Source organism: Mytilus galloprovincialis, chromosome 4 (assembly GCF_965363235.1).
Source record: "Mytilus galloprovincialis chromosome 4, xbMytGall1.hap1.1, whole genome shotgun sequence".
Taxonomy (NCBI): domain Eukaryota; kingdom Metazoa; phylum Mollusca; class Bivalvia; order Mytilida; family Mytilidae; genus Mytilus; species Mytilus galloprovincialis.
Window position 1 is genome coordinate 78,739,591 of NC_134841.1, and position 18,723 is coordinate 78,758,313.

General features: G+C 32.3%; 1 protein-coding gene across 4 annotated transcripts in view; it reads left to right on the forward strand.

The window, feature by feature from the left end:
* Nucleotides 1-18,672, forward strand: part of LOC143073042 (insulin-degrading enzyme-like) — a 61,735-nt gene extending 43,063 nt beyond the window's left edge. For all 4 annotated transcript variants that reach the window (XM_076248275.1, XM_076248277.1, XM_076248276.1 and 1 more), the window contains 6 exons: nt 1,631-1,798; nt 9,451-9,575; nt 10,517-10,664; nt 13,533-13,594; nt 16,323-16,484; nt 16,808-18,672. In XM_076248275.1, coding sequence (XP_076104390.1) covers nt 1,631-1,798; nt 9,451-9,575; nt 10,517-10,664; nt 13,533-13,594; nt 16,323-16,484; nt 16,808-16,909 — 767 coding nt within the window. In that variant the 3' untranslated portion in view covers nt 16,910-18,672. The remainder of the gene's footprint in view (nt 1-1,630; nt 1,799-9,450; nt 9,576-10,516; nt 10,665-13,532; nt 13,595-16,322; nt 16,485-16,807) is intronic.
* Nucleotides 18,673-18,723: the final 51 nt, after the last annotated feature.

An 18,723-nucleotide genomic window follows, 5' to 3' on the forward strand; every position in this document is an offset into this window, starting at 1 on the left:
GAATATTAAACGAAGGAAGCAGATGGATTCATGACAAAATTGTGTTTTGGTGATGGTGATGTGTTTGTACGTCTTACTTTACTGAACATTCTTGCTGCTTAGTTATCTCTATCTATAATGAACTTGGCCCATTAGTTTCAGTGGAAAATGTTAGTAAAAATTAACAAATTTTAAAATTGGCTATAAAGGACAATAAATCATTAGGGGTCAATTGACCATTTCAGTCATGTTGACTTATTTGTAAATCTTACTTTTCTGAACATTATTGCTGTTTACAGGTTATCTCTATCTATAATAATATTCAAGAAAATAACCAAAAATAGCAAAAATTTCCTTAAAATTACCAATTCAGGGGCAGCAACCTAACAACAGGTTGTCCGATTCATCTGACAATTTCAGGGCAGTTAGATATGGACCTAATAAACAATTTTACCCCTGTCAGATTTGCTCTAATTGCTTTGGTTTTTGAGTTATAAGCCAAAAACTGCATTTTACCCCTATGTTCTATTTTTAGCCATGGTGGCCATCTTGGTTGGTTGGCTTGGTCACCGGACACAATTTTTAAACTAGATACCCTAATTATGATTTTGGCCATATTTGGTTAAATTTGGCCCAGTAGTTTCAGAGGAGAAGATTTTTGTAAAAGATAACTAAGATTTACGAAAAATGGTTAAAAATTTACTATAAAGGGCAATAACTCCTAAAGGGGTCAACTGACCATTTTGGACCTGTTGACTTATTTGTAAATCTTACTTTGCTGAACATTTTTTCTATTTACAGTTTATCTCTATCTATAATAATATTCAAGATAATAACCAAAAAGAGCAAATATTTCCTTTAAATTACCAATTCAGGGGCAGCAACCAACAACAGGTTGTCCGATTCATCTGAAAATTTCAGGGCAGTTAGATCTTGACCTGATAAACAATTTTACCCATGTCAGATTTGCTCTAAATGCTTTGGTTTTTAAGTTATAAGCCAAAAACTCCATTTTACCCCTATGTTCTATTTTAGCCATGGTGGCCATCTTGGTTCAGGGGTTAAAAAAATTTGTTACAGCTAACTAGCCCAGGACTTATTGGCAACAGGATTTTACTAGCCCTGTTGGAAGAACTGCTAGTCCATCAAAACTGACCTGCTAGCCCTAGTATGCCTTAAAAATCAAGAGTTTGCTGCATAATCGAAGTGGGTGTCCTTTGTTTTGAAGGAGACATTATACACTGTATTTAATAATTTTTGTTGATCTGTTATTTATTCTTTTGGTGCTTAACCTAACTTAGTTGTTCCCACATTCAAAGCAGACTTTTTATTGGCGTGCTTGGGGCAACTAACGGCAATATTCACAGAGCATTGTCTGTTTTTTCATCAGCAACAGCCAACCTTGCCAGGGGAATCATTGTGTCCCAGTTCTGTCAACTTTTCAGGAAGTGAATGCGTGATTTTTTGGCCAAATTGTAAAGATCAAAGAGAAAAAACAATAGATCAAAGGAAAATGCCGCCAAATAAGCAACCAATCATGAAAAACAACAGGGTATTATTATTTATAATTCATATTATTATTTTTACATTTTTTTGCTTTATAAGAGAGATAACTATGTCACAAATTTATTTACTTTTGTGTTTTATTCAGGTTCATCATTTGTTTATCATGAGAAGAATCATGTCCACAAAAGTTCTAGTATAGAGGTATACTATCAATGTGGATTACAGCAGACACAGCCTAACATGTTACTGGAAATGTTTGTACAGATTATAGCAGAACCTTGTTTTGATATCCTCAGAACAAAAGAACAGTTAGGTTAGTATAGTTTTTGTAACGGTTACAAATCTTTGTATAAAGTATAGCAGAAGAACCTTGTTTTGATATCCTCAGAACAAAAGAACAGTAAGTTAGTATAGTTTTTGTAACAGTCACACATTTTTGTCCTACGTATAGCTGAACCTTGCTTTGATATCCTGAGAACAAAAGAACAGTTAGGTTAGTTTCTTGTAAAATACTAACAGGTTGGTTTTGAATATAGTAAAATCTGTCTTTGATAGCTAATGATAATAAAAAAAAATCAGCTGGGTTGAAATGTTCTCTTCAACACTAAACCCATAAAAATTATTAATCCAGATAAAAGCAAAGTCATGTTTTGAAAGCCAATTAACTAAAGATGGTTAGGTTAGTTTATTAAATTGATCAATCCTGATATATTGTGTCTAAAACTCCATACATGACAAACATTAAAAAGGTAATATATATTTACTGTCTTAATTATACCAGCTAATGACAAAAATAATATTTGTCCTGACATAACAAAACCATGTTTTGATATCACCATAACAAAAGAATACCTTGGTTTTTATACGACCGCAAAAATTTTTATTTTTCGTCGTATATTGCTATCACGTAGGCGTCGTCAATACTTTTAGTTTTCGCACTCTAACTTTAGTAAAAGTGAATAGAAATCTATGAAATTTTAACACAAGGTTTATGAGCACATAAGGAAGGTTGTGATTGATTTTGGGAGTTTTGATCCCAACATTTTAGGAATTAGGGGCCAAAAAGGGCCCAAAGAAGCATTTTCTTGGTTTTCGCACAACTTAAGTTTAAGTAAATAGAAATCTATGAAATTTTGACACAAGGTTTATGACCACAAAAGGAAGGTTGGGATTGATTTTGGGAGTTTTGGTTCTAACAGTTTAGGAATTAGGGGCCAAAAAAGGGCCCAAATAAGCAATATTCTTGGTTTTTGAACAATAACTTTAGTTTAAGTGAAAAGAAATCAATGAAATTTTAACACAAGGTTTATGACCACAAAAGGAAGGTTGGTATTGATTTGGGGAGTTGAGATCCCAACAGTTTAGGAATAAGGGGCCAAAAAGGTGCCCAAATAAGCATTTTTCTTGGTTCGACATTATAACTTTAGTATAAGTGAATAGAAATCTATGAAATTTAAACACAAGGTTTATGACCATAAAAGGAAGGTTGGTTTTGATTTTGTGAGTTTTGGTCCCAACAGTCTAGGAATTTGGGGCCCAAAGCGTCCAAAATTAAACTTTGTTTGATTTCATCAAAAATTGAATAATTGGGGTTCTTTGATATGCCGAATCTAACTGTGTATGTAGATTCTTAATTTTTGGTCCCGTTTTCAAATTGGTTTACATGAAGGTCCAAAGGGTCCAAACTTAAACTTTGTTTGATTTTGACAAAAATTGAATCCTTGGGGTTCTTTTATATGCTGAATCTAAAAATGTACTTAGATTTTTAATCATTGGCCCAGTTTTCAAGTTGGTCCAAATCGGGGTCCAAAATTAAACTTTGTTTGATTTCATCAAAAATTGAATAAATGGGGTTCTTTGATATGCCAAATCTAACTGTGTATGTAGATTCTTAATTTTTGGTCCAGTTTTCAAATTGGTCTACATTAAGGTCCAAAGGGTCCAAAATTAAACTAAGTTTGATTTTAACAAAAATTAAATTCTTGGGCTTCTTTGATATGCTTTATCTAAACATGTACTTTGATTTTTGATTATGGGCCTAGTTTTCAAGTTGGTCCAAATCAGGATTCAAAATTATCATATTAAGTATTGTGCAATAGCAAGAAATTTTCAATTGCACAGTATTGCACAATAGCAAGAAATATCTAATTGCACAATATTGTGCAATAGCAATTAATTTTCAATTGGAGTTATCTTTCTTTGTATAGAATAGTAGTTGAATCAACTTTAATCATGTTTTTATACAATATACAATGTATTTTCATAATTACTACCAACTGATAAATTAAAACAATCTTTACCATTCAGTGATTACAAGCACTTTTTATTACATTTTAATATTGTATGATGTATTTAAATGAGCAGTTATTGTTGCAAACTTCGTTAGAAATTTGAAAATTGAATCCTTGGATATCGGAATACTTCCATTAAGAAATAAAGTGCAAAAAAGGGGGGGAAAGGTTTCATTGTTAATTGGCAATTACTTAAGTACTATACATTATTTGAAAGCAGTGTAAGGTAGGTAATTTAAATTCATTTGAATAGCTCACCTAAATGCTTTTAAATTATGTAGATTGTAAATTATTGGAAATTTGCCAATAACTTTATGTAAATAACTTCATTGGAAATTTGCCAATATAAAATGTTGCTGATGAAGCTTTTTTTTCCTTATCTTATCTAAAATGTTTTTAGATAATGTATGTTGGAAATTTGCCAGACATGACTATGAGGTCATTTTCTATTTTTATTTGCCAATAACTTTATGTAAATAACTTCATTGGAAATTTGCCAATATAAAATGTTGCTGATGAAGCTTTTTTTTCCTTATCTTATCTAAAATGTCTTTAGATAATGTATGTTGGAAATTTGCCAGACATGACTATGATGTCATTTTCTATTTTTCTAATTTTAGTTTAATATCCAATTTAAAAATTTTAAATTCTAATTTTCATTTCTTAAACCAAATTCATAATGTGACATAAACCTATGTTGTGTCAACTATTTAATCACAATCCACATTTATAGCTGTATCAAACTTAAAAGTTGTGTCCATACTTGTCCCATCTGTTCAGGGTTCTACATCTGCGGTCGTATAATGCTGCACCTTGCGAAGCAACTGGTTAGGTTATAGACCAAGCTGAACTTCTTGCTGGCAATATTTATCTTGGTTTAAGAATCTTGCTTCTATACCTAACTTTGAAAGTAATCTGTCTACATCTAAACGTTGGCTAAAAACTTTAAAAAAGAAAATAAATCTATTTCGCATATTTTCGGTAACAAATCCGGTTTAGAATATTTATTGAAATATTTTTGCAGATTATGAAAGAGCATTGCTTATGATTTACTAGGTATTCAATTATTTTTCGTAATTACTCATTTTAGTGGATTCAAGAAAAATTGCATTTTTATTAATTTTTAGCTCACCTGGCCCGAAGGGCCAAGTGAGCTTTTCTCACCACTTGGCGTCCGTCGTCCGTCGTCGTCGTCCGTCGTCGTCGTCCGTCGTCGTCGTCGTTAACAATTTACATTTTGAACTTCTTCTAGAGAACCACTGAATGGAATGGAACCAAACATGGCATGAATGTTCCTTATGAGGTGCTGACCAAGTGTTGTTACTTTGTAGCCGATCCATCATCCAAGATGGCCGCCAGCGGGGGACTTAGTTTAACATAGGACCCTATGGGAAATGCATACAAATGACTTCTTTTAGAGAACCACTGAATGGAATGAAACCAAACATGGCATGAATGTTCCTTATGAGGTACTGACCAAGTGTTGTTACTTTGTTGCCGATCCATCATCCAAGATGGCTGCTAGCCGGGGACTTAGTTTAACATAGGACCCTATGGGAAATGCATACAAATGACTTCTTTTAGAGAACCACTGAATGGAATAAAACCAAACATAGCATGAATGTTCCTTATGGGGTGCTGACCAAGTGTTGTTACTTTGTAGCCGATCCTTCATCCAAGATGGCCGCCAGCAGGGGACTTAGTTTAACATAGGACCCTATGGGAAATGCATACAAATGACTTCTTTTAGAGAACCACTGAATTGAATGAAACCAAACATGGCATGAATGTTCCTTATGAGGTGCTGACCAAGTGTTGTTACTTTGTTGCCGATCCATCATCCAAGATGGCCGCCAGCGGGGGACTTAGTTTAACATAGGACCCTATGGGAAATGCATACAAATGACTTCTTTTAGAGAACCACTGAATGGAATAAAACCAAACATAGCATGAATGTTCCTTATGGGGTGCTGACCAAGTGTTGTTACTTTGTAGCCGATCCGTCATCCAAGATGGCCGCCAGCGGGGGACTTAGTTTAACATAGGACCCTATGGGAAATGCATACAAATGACTTCTTCTAGAGAATCACTAAATGGAATGAAACCAAACATAGCATGAATGTTCCTTATGGAGTGCTGACCAAGTGTTGTTACTTTGTAGCCGATCCATCATCCAAGATGGCCGCAAGCGGGGGACTTAGTTTAACATAGGACCCTATGGGAAATGCATACAAATGACTTCTTCTAGAGAACCACTAAATGGAATGAAACCAAACATAGCATGAATGTTCCTTATGGAGTGCTGACCAAGTGTTGTTACTTTGTAGCCAATCCATCATCCAAGATGGCCGCCAGCGGGGGACTTAGTTTAACATAGGACCCTATGGGAAATGCATACAAATGACTTCTTTTAGAGAACCACTGAATGGAATGAAATCAAACATGGCATGAATGTTCCTAATGTGGTGGTGACCAAGTGTTGTTACTTTGTAGCCGATCCATTATCCAAGATGGAAGCCAGCGGGGGACTTAGTTTAACATAGGACCCTATGGGAAATGCATACAAATGACTTCTTTTAGAGAACAACTGAATGGAATGAAACCAAACATTGCATGAATGTTTCTTATGCCGTGCTGACCATGTGTTGTTTCTTTGTAGCCCATCCATCATCCAAGATGGCCGCCAGCATGGGACTTAGTTTAACATAGGACCCTATGGGAAATGCATACAAATGACTTCTTTTAGAGAACCACTGAATGGAATGAAATCAAACATGGCATGAATGTTCCTAATGTGGTGCTGACCAAGTGTTGTTACTTTGTAGCCGATCCATTATCCAAGATGGCCGCCAGCAGGGACTTAGTTTAACATAGGACCCTATTGGAAATGCATACAAATGACTTCTTTTAGAGAACCACTGAATGGAATAAAACTAAACATTGCATGAATGTTCCTTATGAGGTGCTGACCAAGTGTTGTTACTTTGTAGCAGATCCATCATCCAAGATGGCCGCCAGCAGGGGACTTAGTTTAACATAGGACCCTATGGGAAATGCATACAAATGACTTCTTTTAGAGAACCACTGAATGGAATAAAACCAAACATGGCATGAATGTTCCTTATGAGGTGCTGACCAAGTGTTGTTACTTTGTAGCCGATCCGCCATCCAAGATGGCCGCCAGTGGGGGACTTTTGAATGAAATTAAACATGTTCCTTTCCTTATCAATGAGGTTGTGTTGTCACTTTTAGCCAAATTTTATATTTTTTCATATGATTTCAAAAACCCAAGTAGAATCAGGTGAGCGATACAGGCTCTTGAGAGCCTCTAGTTTGATTTTGTTGTTTTGCCTAAAATATACATATAAGCCTTTAGAAAATTCGTACTTTCCTGTAAATTTGATTTATAAGTGGAAATCCACTAAAATTGGTATCCAATGAATAATGATAAATCCATTGTACTTAGAAAAGTGTAAAAATTTGCAAAAGTAAAAGAAATTTCATTTTATTTGTTTAGCCATAGCTTTTTATACGACCGCAAAATTTGAAAAATTTTTCGTCGTATTGCTATCACGTTGGCGTCGTCGTCCGAATACTTTTAGTTTTCGCACTCTAACTTTAGTAAAAGTGAATGGAAATCTATGAAATTTTAACACAAGGTTTATGACCACAAAAGGAAGGTTGGTATTGATTTTGGGAGTTTTGGTCCCAACATTTTAGGAATTAGGGGCCAAAAAGGGCCCAAATAAGCATTTTCTTGGTTTTCGCACTATAACTTTAGTTTAAGTTAATAGAAATCTATGAAATTTTGACACAAGGTTTATGACCACAAAAGAACGGTTGGGATTGATTTTGGGAGTTTTGGTTTCAACAGTTTAGGAATTAGGGGCCAAAAAAGGGCCCAAATAAGCATTATTCTTGGTTTTCGCACAATAACTTTAGTTTAAGTAAATAGAAATCAATGAAATTTTAAACACAATGTTAATGACTACAAAAGGAAGGTTGGTATTGATTTTGGGAGTTTAGGTCCCAACAGTTTAGGAATTAGGGGCCAAAAAGGGACCCAAATAAGCATTTTTCTTGGTTTTCGCACCATAACGTTAGTATAAGTAAATAGAAATCTATGAAATTTAAACACAAGGTTTATGACCATAAAAAGGAAGGTTGGTATTGATTTTGGGAGTTTTGGTCCCAACAGAATAAGGGGCCCAAAGGGTCCAAAATTAAACTTTGTTTGATTTCATCAAAATTGAATAATTGGGGTTCTTTGATATGCCGAATCTAACTGTCATGACTGTGTATGTAGATCTTAACTTTTGGTCCCGTTTTCTAATTGGTCTACATTAAGGTCCAAAGGGTCCAAAGGGTCCAAAATTAAACTTAGTTTGATTTTGACAAAAAATGAATCAGTTAGGTTCTTTGATATGCTGAATCTAAAAATGTACTTAGATTCTTGATTATTGGCCCAGTTTTCAAGTTGGTCCAAATCGGGGTCCAAAATTAAACTTTGTTTGATTTCATCAAAAATTGAATAAATGGGGTTCTTTGATATACCAAATCTAACTGTGTATGTAGATTCTTCATTTTTGGTCCTGTTTTTAAATTGGTCTACCCTTAAGTCCAAAGGGTCCAAAATTAAACTTAGTCTGATTTTAACAAAAATTGAAATCTTGGGGTTCTTTGATATGCTGAATCCAAAAATGTACTTAGATTTTTTATTATGGGCCCAGTTTTCAAGTTGGTCCAAATCAGGATCTAAAATTATTATATTAAGTATTGTGCAATAGCAAGTCTTTTCAATTGCACAGTACTGCGCAATGGCAAGAAATATCTAATTGCACTATATTGTGAAATAGCATTTTTTTTTTAATTAGAGTTATCTTTCTTTGTCCAGAATAGTAAGCAAGAAATATCTAATTGCAAAATATTGTGCAATAGCAAGATTTTTTTTTAATTGGAGTTATCTTTCTTTGTCCAGAATCAACTTAAATCTTTGTTATATACAATATACAATGTATATTCACTTTTTACTACCAACTGATAAATTAAAATAATCTTTACCATTCAGTGATAACAAGCAGTTTTTTTACATCTTAATATTTTATGATGTATTTAAATGAGTAGTTATTGTTGCAAACTCCATTAGAAATTTTAATTGAGATTAGTTTTGGAATAAGGGAAAGGGGGATGTGATTAAAAAAATTGGGTTCAATTTTTCTCATTTGAAATTTCATAAATAAAAAAGAAAATTTCTTCAAACATTTTTTTGAGAGGATTAATATTCAACAGCATAGTGAATTGCTCTAAGAGAAAACTAAAATTTTAAGTTCATTAGAACACATTCATTCTGTGTCAGAAACCTATGCTGTGTCAACTATTTAATCACAATCCAAATTTAGAGCTGAATCCAGCTTGAATGTTGTGTCCATACTTGCCCCAACTGTTCAGGGTTCAACCTCTGCGGTCGTATAAAGCTACACCCTGCGGAGCATCTGGTTCTGGATTTACCTTCATATTTATGATATGATTATTCATTATTATGCAAAGCTTGAATAGTATATACATGTATATATATTGCTGTCGAATAAAAGTTTTGTTATGAATCATGTTTCACTAAAAACCATTGAGTATGGTTTCTTGATACATGCATTGATTTTTTATCCCTTATTTCCAGGTTATATAGTATTCAGTGGAGTGAGAAGATCTAATGGTGTACAAGGACTGAGGGTTATTATACAGTCTGATAGATCTCCTGAGTATGTAGAGAAAAGAGTAGAAGCATTCCTAAATAGTATGGATGTAAGTCACAAATTAAACACTTGGTATTGATACTAAAAAACATCTTTTACATTTTCACAGTAACTAATTTATACTGCAGATTCATTATTTTTGAAAGGTTCACAGTTTTGTGGAGTTAAAGGATAAACTTGAACTTGAACTTCGAATTCAATGTTTAATGAAATAAACATTTCCTTATTAATTTGCATGTAGAATTTTTGAAATCTTTTATTCATAAGTACCTACTAAAATAATTTTTCTTGAATCCATGGAAATTGTTACACACAGAATAAACTTTAATTTGTATTTATTTTGAAGCTGATTTTATATTTGAAATCAATATTGTTAAGATTGCTTTGCTTTATGTGACATATTTATACACACCTGAGCAATTGGCTATACGTCAGGTTTTAGACTAATTGGAACTTATTTTTTAACAACTTTATAAGGTGGTACAAGATTCAGTTATTGGGGATATTAAACAAATTTTATCTTAAAAGCTGACATTAAAACTTTCAAAGACTTAGAATTTGATCATTTACCACATATATCATTGTTTCATGGATATATTTGATTACTTGATCAAAAAGTTATTATTTTTACAACTATGACATCAAACAATACTATGTGTTTGATTGGGCATTATAACATAAGGAATGAAACCAAACATACTTGTGTAATATATGTCTTCTTTCATATAACTTTTATTTTGGATTAAGATATGACATCTCTCTTTTATCCAAATTAATATGCATCTTACACAGAGGTGGATCAAGTCTTTTTCAAAGGAGGGTTCCCAACTCAGGATAAAGGGGGGTTCCAACCAAATGTTGCAATTCAAATGCATTTATCGTCCAAAAAAAGAGGGTCCAACCACCATAACCCCCAACCCCTGGATCCGTCACTGATACATTTTTTTTCAAAAGCCTTCATTTAATTTCAAACCTTTGATTTCCACACAGGACTACATCAAAGAAATGACAGATGAAGCATTCCAGAAACATTTGAAGGCTCTTGTGTCTAAACGTATGGAGAAACCTAAAAAGATATCAGGACAAAATTCTAGATACTGGTCAGAAATATTATCTCAACAGTATAATTTTGACAGAGGTAAGAATAAAAACTAACAAGAAAACAACAAAAGCAACCATTTGCATATACAGTGTAACCTGTATTATCTGACACACTAGGGGACTATAAAAAAAATTTGAAATAAGCAGGGTGTTTGAATACTCAGGTTTTTTCTGCAAGGAAAGGCATATTTTGGGACCATGAAAATGTGTCGGTTTAAACAGGACGATTTAGAATCATGTCACAATGTTAAGATGAATTCAAATTGAAAATCAACATAGATAACATTAAGCTTTAACTCTTTATCATTGTTTTGAATGACAGTGAATACATATATTCATATAGAACATGAGATTATTTTTGTCATCTTACGTCAACTTCACACTTCCTTAATCTGCAGGGCATCAGTGGTAATGTGGCATGAAGTATTTCTCCTACTGTTCAGATTTTCAATTTAGTGAATTTGAGAGGTTTGGAACATCAAAACACAGACTCATCCTTTCTGCTTATGTCAGTTTGTAAATCTGTATGTTCTTGATAACGGCTGATAAAACTCACAGACTTTGACATTTCTGTTTGTAATTTTTTGAGAGGGCAGGAAACGGAACATCTCCCTTTGAAAATCACACATTTACCTATTCTCATGGTGGACTAAGTTTAAAAAGTGAGACTAAGGCGTGCTATTTTTGATGTAAGTGACAAGAGTCAACAATGTATTAGTTTTAGATTAGGTCAGTTTATGGGGATCTAGTAGAGGTCAATGATATTTGATTTTCATGCTGATTATTTGGCACCACTCCCTTCAGACACGGTCTGTTGACTTTAAAACTTTTGCTTAGTTTTCAGTACACGGTTGTGATTATATCAATGTAAGGGGAACCATAATTGGTGTTGCAACTAGGTTAAGTATGGAGATGTTTAAGCATTTGAACATTCCATTTCCATGGAGATTATTAGGTCCTGTCCCCTCGGTCATGGTCTATTAACTTTGAATATTTTTTTAAGGGGAAGTATTAGTGGTAGGTCAATGAAGTTTTATATGCAGATGTATTAGTATTAGCGCATCTCATTTCTATAGAGAGATGGTCTATTGACTTTGAATGTTTTACTTATTGTTTGTATTGATATAAGTATGAACAACTAATGTTCAGTCAGTGATATTTGGTATGCAGTTTTATACGCATTGGCATTTCTCATTTCAATGGAGATTATTCAACATTGAACCTCTAGTCATGGTACATTGACTTTGAATTATCTGCATAGTTTACATTTTTAGCTCACCTGGCCCGAAGGGCGAAGTGAGCTTTTCTCATCACTCGTCGTCCGGCGTCGTCTGTTAACTTTCACAAAATTCTTCTCCTCTGAAACTACTGGACCAAATTTAACCAAACTTGGCCACAGTAAGCATTTGGGTATCTTATTTAAAAAATGTATCGGGTGACCAGGTCAGCCAACCAAGATGGCCACCATGGCTAAAATAGAACATAGGGGTAAAATGTAGATTTTGGCTTAGAGTGCTATAAACAGTTTCGTTTATAAAACTAGGGGTTATTCCCCGACTAGAAATAGACATGGAGGGAGTCCCTTTTTATCAACATAATTGGTGAAAAAGTATCATGTTTTTTGTATTTGGTTGTAAAAATATGTTAATTAACTTCAATTAAAGCAGGTTGAATGATTAAAATAATTTAAAAAATTAGATTAAATATACATGTTTTGAGGGGAGACAACACTGTAAACAGTCTGTTTTTTGGCAGTGAAAATTGAAAACTTATTTGCAGCCACTGTAGCTCTTTACGGAGCAGGCAAATGTACCCTGAAGCATGAATTTTTTGAAAGACCAGGTAAAAATCTATGAAATTCATACAATTTTGATTATGAAAAATGTGCAGGTATCATGTCTTCAGGGGTGTGCACATGACCTGATTTCAGGTTTTTTAAGCTTAAATTAGACAATGTTTTTCCCAGTGTCTCTGGATAAAACTTTTTTATACTATTAAAAGTACACTTTTTTTTTATTCCATTATAAACTAGAGAACATTCTGATTCCAATGATATCTAGTTTTATACAAGTATCTTTATTAATTAGTCCACCACTAAGGGTCACTTATACATGGTCCCTCTAAATATGACGTCATAGAAAAAAACTGTTGATTGCACCCTTATAACTCTGAAACCAAAGCAATAAGAGCAAATCTGACATGGGTTTAAATTGTTTATCAAGTCAAGATCTATCTGCCTAGAAATTTTCAGATGACAACCGGTTGTTGGGTTGCTGCCTCTGAATTGGAGATTTTAAGGAAATTTTGCCGTTTTTGGTTATTATCTTGAATATTATTATAGATAGAGATAAACTTAAAACAGCAATAATGTTCAGCAAAGTAGGATCTACAAATAAGTTTACATGAGCAAAATGTTCAATTGACCCCTTAAGGAGTTATTGCCCTTTTGAGTCAACTTTAACAATTTTTATAAATTTGTAAATTTTGGTAATTTTTACAAAATGTTTTTCTCTCTAACTACTGGTCAAATTTTTATAAATTTGTAAATTTTGGTAATTTTTACAAAATGTTTTTCTCTCTAACTACTGGTCATAGTGCATTATAGATAGATATATTGTTTAAAGCAAGAGTGTTCAGTAAAGTAATATCTACAAACACATCACCATCACAAAACACAATTTTGTCATGAATTTATCTGTGTCCTTTGTTTAATATGGACATAGACCAAGGTGAGCGACACAGGCTCTTTAGAGCCTCTAGTTAAATATTGCCAATTATACTTCAACATTTGCATTTTATTATCAAATTTACAAAAGTCTTGGATATCTTTGTGTCAACAGATTATTTAAGTAAGCATTTAAAATATATCTAATATCATTTATGTAAAAAATATGATTATTTTCAGAAACTGTGGAAGTTGAATTTTTGAAAACTGTGAAGAAAGAAGATGTCTTCAGTTTTTTCAAAGTAAGATAATACATTGTGTTATGTATAGATTCACAAATTCCTTGTGTCCAAAATATTAATATTTTTTTATCTATATGCAGCGTATTCATTAAGAACCGATTGCCGATTGAAATAGTCGTTTGTAATCAAATCTCCATCGGTTGTTTTTCTGATGTCAAAAAATATATCGTACTTTTAGTTTTAGATCGTCGGTCACTATCTAGCACAATCAAGATAGATATATAACGGCATTTCTGATTGGTTAATAAAATTAGATTTCCGTTAAAATAGATGCTGGTTGTTGAGTTCGTTGCAAAGTACTATCAGATTTTGTACTGAAACCAGGAAAAGTATGCATTAATAGTAATAACGAGATTTTGTAACCAGTCATTAAAGAAAAAGTGAAGCAGAGTCAGAAAAATGAAAAGGATTTCGGATTTTTTTCAAACGACAACGAAGCGAAAAAAAGGTGTGTTCTATGACATTTGAGGGCCCTCATGGGGTTTTTGATTATGTGATTACTTGGCCGTTTTTTTAATGATTATTTGATTATTAAGCCAAATATTTCATGATTATTTGATTACCTAGGACTGTATTTTTAGTTTATGATTATTTGATTACTAAAGATAAGCAAATATTTAATGATTATGTGATTATATTGGCAAAAAAATGGTGATTATGTGATTACTAGGACCCCCCATGAGGGGCCTCACATTTGCATTCAAATTATAATTGAGACACCCTCCTTGGTAATGTTCATGCAGTCGCCCTACCAAGAAATGAAAAAAAGAGCAATGTCCTGTCTCGTAAAAGCAGACATCACATTATTTTCATTATGTGATTTTCATTTTCTTGTTTTTAAGTCAGTGATAGAGCCTCTTAAAAGCAGACTCTTTATCTGTTTATTTTTACCATAAATCTTATGCATACCTGTCCCATGGCCTTTCTTTAAGTTTTGAAATAAAAGAAAAAAATTGTGTTAGTTGTCTGCATGTCATTGTGTAGCCTCATATATCATAAATACTAGGAGTACTACCTGACACCAAGAGATATACGGTGTAAAGGAGGATATACTATTAGCACAAACAATAGGTCTTACTTAACATCCCCAAACATACATGACACAATGAATGCTATTAAAAAAAAATGAAAAAGAAAACACACACACTCATGCTCTGACTCAACTGATCCAAGTAATAATAATAAAAAATGAATGTCTTGCATTTTGCATTCAAGGATGTACTTTGGCCAGGTTCTGGAATTTCTGTCAGATGTTTGATCTCTGTTTTTTTCTCCCTATGATACAGGGTTAAATATTTTGACCCATGACCCCATTTTTCCTTTCTTAATTATAACACTTCAATTAATAACTCACAAAAAAATATTTTAATACCAAGATTTTAAATTCTAGATTATTGTAATTTCAAAAGTGCATCCTTTTTGCCTTAAACAGTCCATTGAATTCATCATTTGATTTATTGAGATAAGTATTTGAAATTATTAATACTGAAAAATGTTTTCTATGGGTTAGAACTATTTGAATAATTGCATGTCTACAGTTAAATTAAAAATATTTTCAACTAATAAAATCAAATTTAAATCTTTTCCTGAATGATCACCATGTCTTACAGAGTCATGCCTTCATCATTTTCCTCAAAAATTTGCAAACAACTTCAATAACTTGTTAGCTGAAAGTCTTGATGATATTATTTGATCAACTTTATATGAAAATATGACCATCTTGCTGCTCATTTACCTTATCATCATTAAAAAAAATGGTGTTTTCAAAGAACAAAATTAGAGTTCAGGAGCCCCCCAGAGTGCAGGATTTTGCACCATTTTAAAAAAAAATTCTGGGGTCCTTCAGCGGCCCCCAGACCCCTCGCCGTGAAGGGCAACGAGCAAGCTCGTCGCACTGAACGGCTATGCCTTCCGCCGGTGTTGCCTGCTACTTTTATGATTTAGCCTCCTACTTTAAATCTTATTGACAACCCTGTATATGTAGTAATTTTTGACTTATTATATACATGTATATAGAATTACAATATTGTCAAAACTAAGGAAATGATACAACTGAAAGAAAGATCCTAACTTTTAATAAAAAATGAACCTAAATGATCAAAGTATAACCGTATGAAATGTAGGTCACTGTGAACTTAATGTAACATGATCCACCATTGCTGTTGTCAATTATCAAGAAAATATTCTATAAAATGATATGATATGTGGAATATACGGGGTATATATAAATTAGACAGCAACCCAACAACACAAATAACTTATATTAACAAAAAAGAGGTTTTAATGGACTACCTGATTTTATTATCACATCTCATTTAACTTATTTGGACTTTAAAGTAAAGATTTATGACTGCAAAGGATTTATAATGATCAGAAATTTTGACCTTCTTTCAACATAATTCATCCATTTTCCATAATTTTAGATACATGTAATTAATTAAATTGTTTTAACAACAAGACAGCAACCCAACAACATGATAACAACAGAAAGAATTACTGAATCTCCTGTTTTATTTTTTTCCCCTAAAAAATCCTCAAACATATTTTAGTGCTGTACAGTACAGGGATTGGGTGTTATATTGAAAAAAAGAAAATCACAAAAATACTGAACTTAGAGGAAAATCAATTCGGAAAGTCCATAATCGCATGGCAAAATCAAATAACAAAATGCATCTCTACGGAAATATCTATTTTATTGTATATTAAACTTGCATATTGTATATTTTAGGATAGAATAGCTGTTGGTGCTCCATATAGGAAGAAGTTTTCTATTCATGTTGTTTCCTCCGTAAATGGAGAGAAGGAATTAACAGAGACAAATGGAGAAAAACAAACAACAGAAACTACTGAGGATGGAAACAATCTGCTGCCTTCTCCCGAATTACCTCCGGTAATTATGTTACCTCTGAAAATGACTTTATTTCAGAAAATTTCAATTAGACTTAAAATCCAATAAATGCACAAAATCATCCTTTCTTGATATGTTCTCTAAAACATGCTAACTTCAGAGCCTGCAATATACTGTAATGATGAGATTTGTTTGGATAACATTAAATGGGATCTATTTTAAGAAACACATAGTGACCTTTTGTGATATATTATGATAAAGTTGAAACCAAAGGACCTTTTTTGAAAAGAAGTAAATTGTGTCCTTTATAGACTGTACTTTACATACTTTATTTTTATGAGAATTTCAATGATTGTCTTTTTCAGCCTATGGTTGTTACCAGTGTAGCCGAGTTCAAAAGAGACATGGGACTTTATCCATTACCAAGGCCTTATATAGACCTACAGAAAGCTAGATCTAAATTATGATAATTCTTTTGATAGGAAGAATAATTGTGATAAAATTAAAAGACTGAATGAAACATATTTTTTGATTCAACTCTAGTTGAGTATGAAAATGGCTCTTGATGGAATTTTAGCTTCCTTTTATTTTTCTGTTAAAATCATTATCAATTCTGTAATATATTTTATTTTCCAAATTGATTAATTAAACGATTTCATAATTTCTTTTCTTAAATTACAGTATAGGAAGTATTTCATATTTCATTGAAAAAATTCATGTATTCAAGATTGAAATTTATGCAAACAAAAAAAGTGCTATTAAAAATAATTCCTTAGAATCACCAGACATTTTGTGAAGAAGGTAAAATTCATACAAAACTGAAAAATGTATGCAAAGTATATTTTTGTATTATTCAGAAATTAAATAACTGTTTTACACTATAGACTCAGAATATTCTTTACATCTGGTAGAATTAATATTAAGCATATAGACCAATATCCCAATATAAAACTATTGCAATGCAATTGAGGAAACTATAAGAATGTTTTATTGTTGTCATTTTTCTATGTTTTTGCATACTGATATATGTTGATGTAATTTTAGAAATTTATAAGATATTTTTCTTATTAGGTAAATATGTCCTGTTTGTTATGGCATCAATTAAGAATTGTATTTGTATTTCTTACTGCATTTATTGATTTCAGCATTTCTTCAAATTGCATAAAGCACCTGCTCTTCAGTCTCTGGGTCGACATTGGTTAAAACAGTTGATATAGCTGTATAATTTATGTATATCCCTCTCTTTTACTTGTACAAAATAATTTTGGAATTAACAGTATATTTGTATACCGGTATGATAGATTTCTTATTATGCTTAATATGAAATAGTATTTGTAATTGAATTTCAAACACACACTTAAACACATAATTACCACTTTATAATTTTTCTGCATTTAAAGGGTTTTATTCTGAATTTACCTACACCTGAAACTCTCAAACACAAACATTAAAAACAAAGATGTACAAATACCTAAAAACATTAGGTGTATATTACCAAAAGAGACCTATGTATGGTTGGGCAAAATCTGTTTTATAGCACTAAAAAGTGATAAGTTTGTAAGTACCCGAAACAGCCTATTATACTTCTAAAGATGGTATCAACAAGGTTCAGAGTGATGTCTAGAACTGCTAGTTACAGTCATTTACCAGTAATAAAAGCATCTAAAACATATGTCCATAACTACTTATTAGTTATCAAATAGGTTCATCTAGACATATGTCAAGAAAAACTAGTTATCAAGTTACATATCAATAAGAAAATTGCTGACTTTATGTTCAGAAATTGTTGAAGGATTGAGGGGGGTGTTTTTCATAATCACAAAATCAATATAAAAGTCTTTTATTTATTTTATTTTTCTCTGAAAATGGCATTATGATTTCTAGTCTGCCATTCAGCCTGTTTATCCAGTATGTGTTTAAATTTGTGGTTTAAGGCGGTTGCAGACATGCAGACATTGTGTTTTAATGATTTACTTTGAAATGGAATGACATTCAATGTATTTTGTGCAGTTATTTTATACAATCATAAATCATAAAAACAGTGTTCTTTCATAAATGAAAAAAATATGTATTCTCACTGTTGAACATATGTCTGGTATATATAAATGTAGTAAATAACTGCACTTGCAGTTTAATATTGTTGATTTTTCACATACTGAATTTTTATAATTGGGCATTATAATCATCAGTGATATGTCTATCAAAACAATCAATAAAAATTATCTAAAAATTGTATCTTATTCTTTTGATACGGACACAAAAGTTGAGAAGATTGGAAATG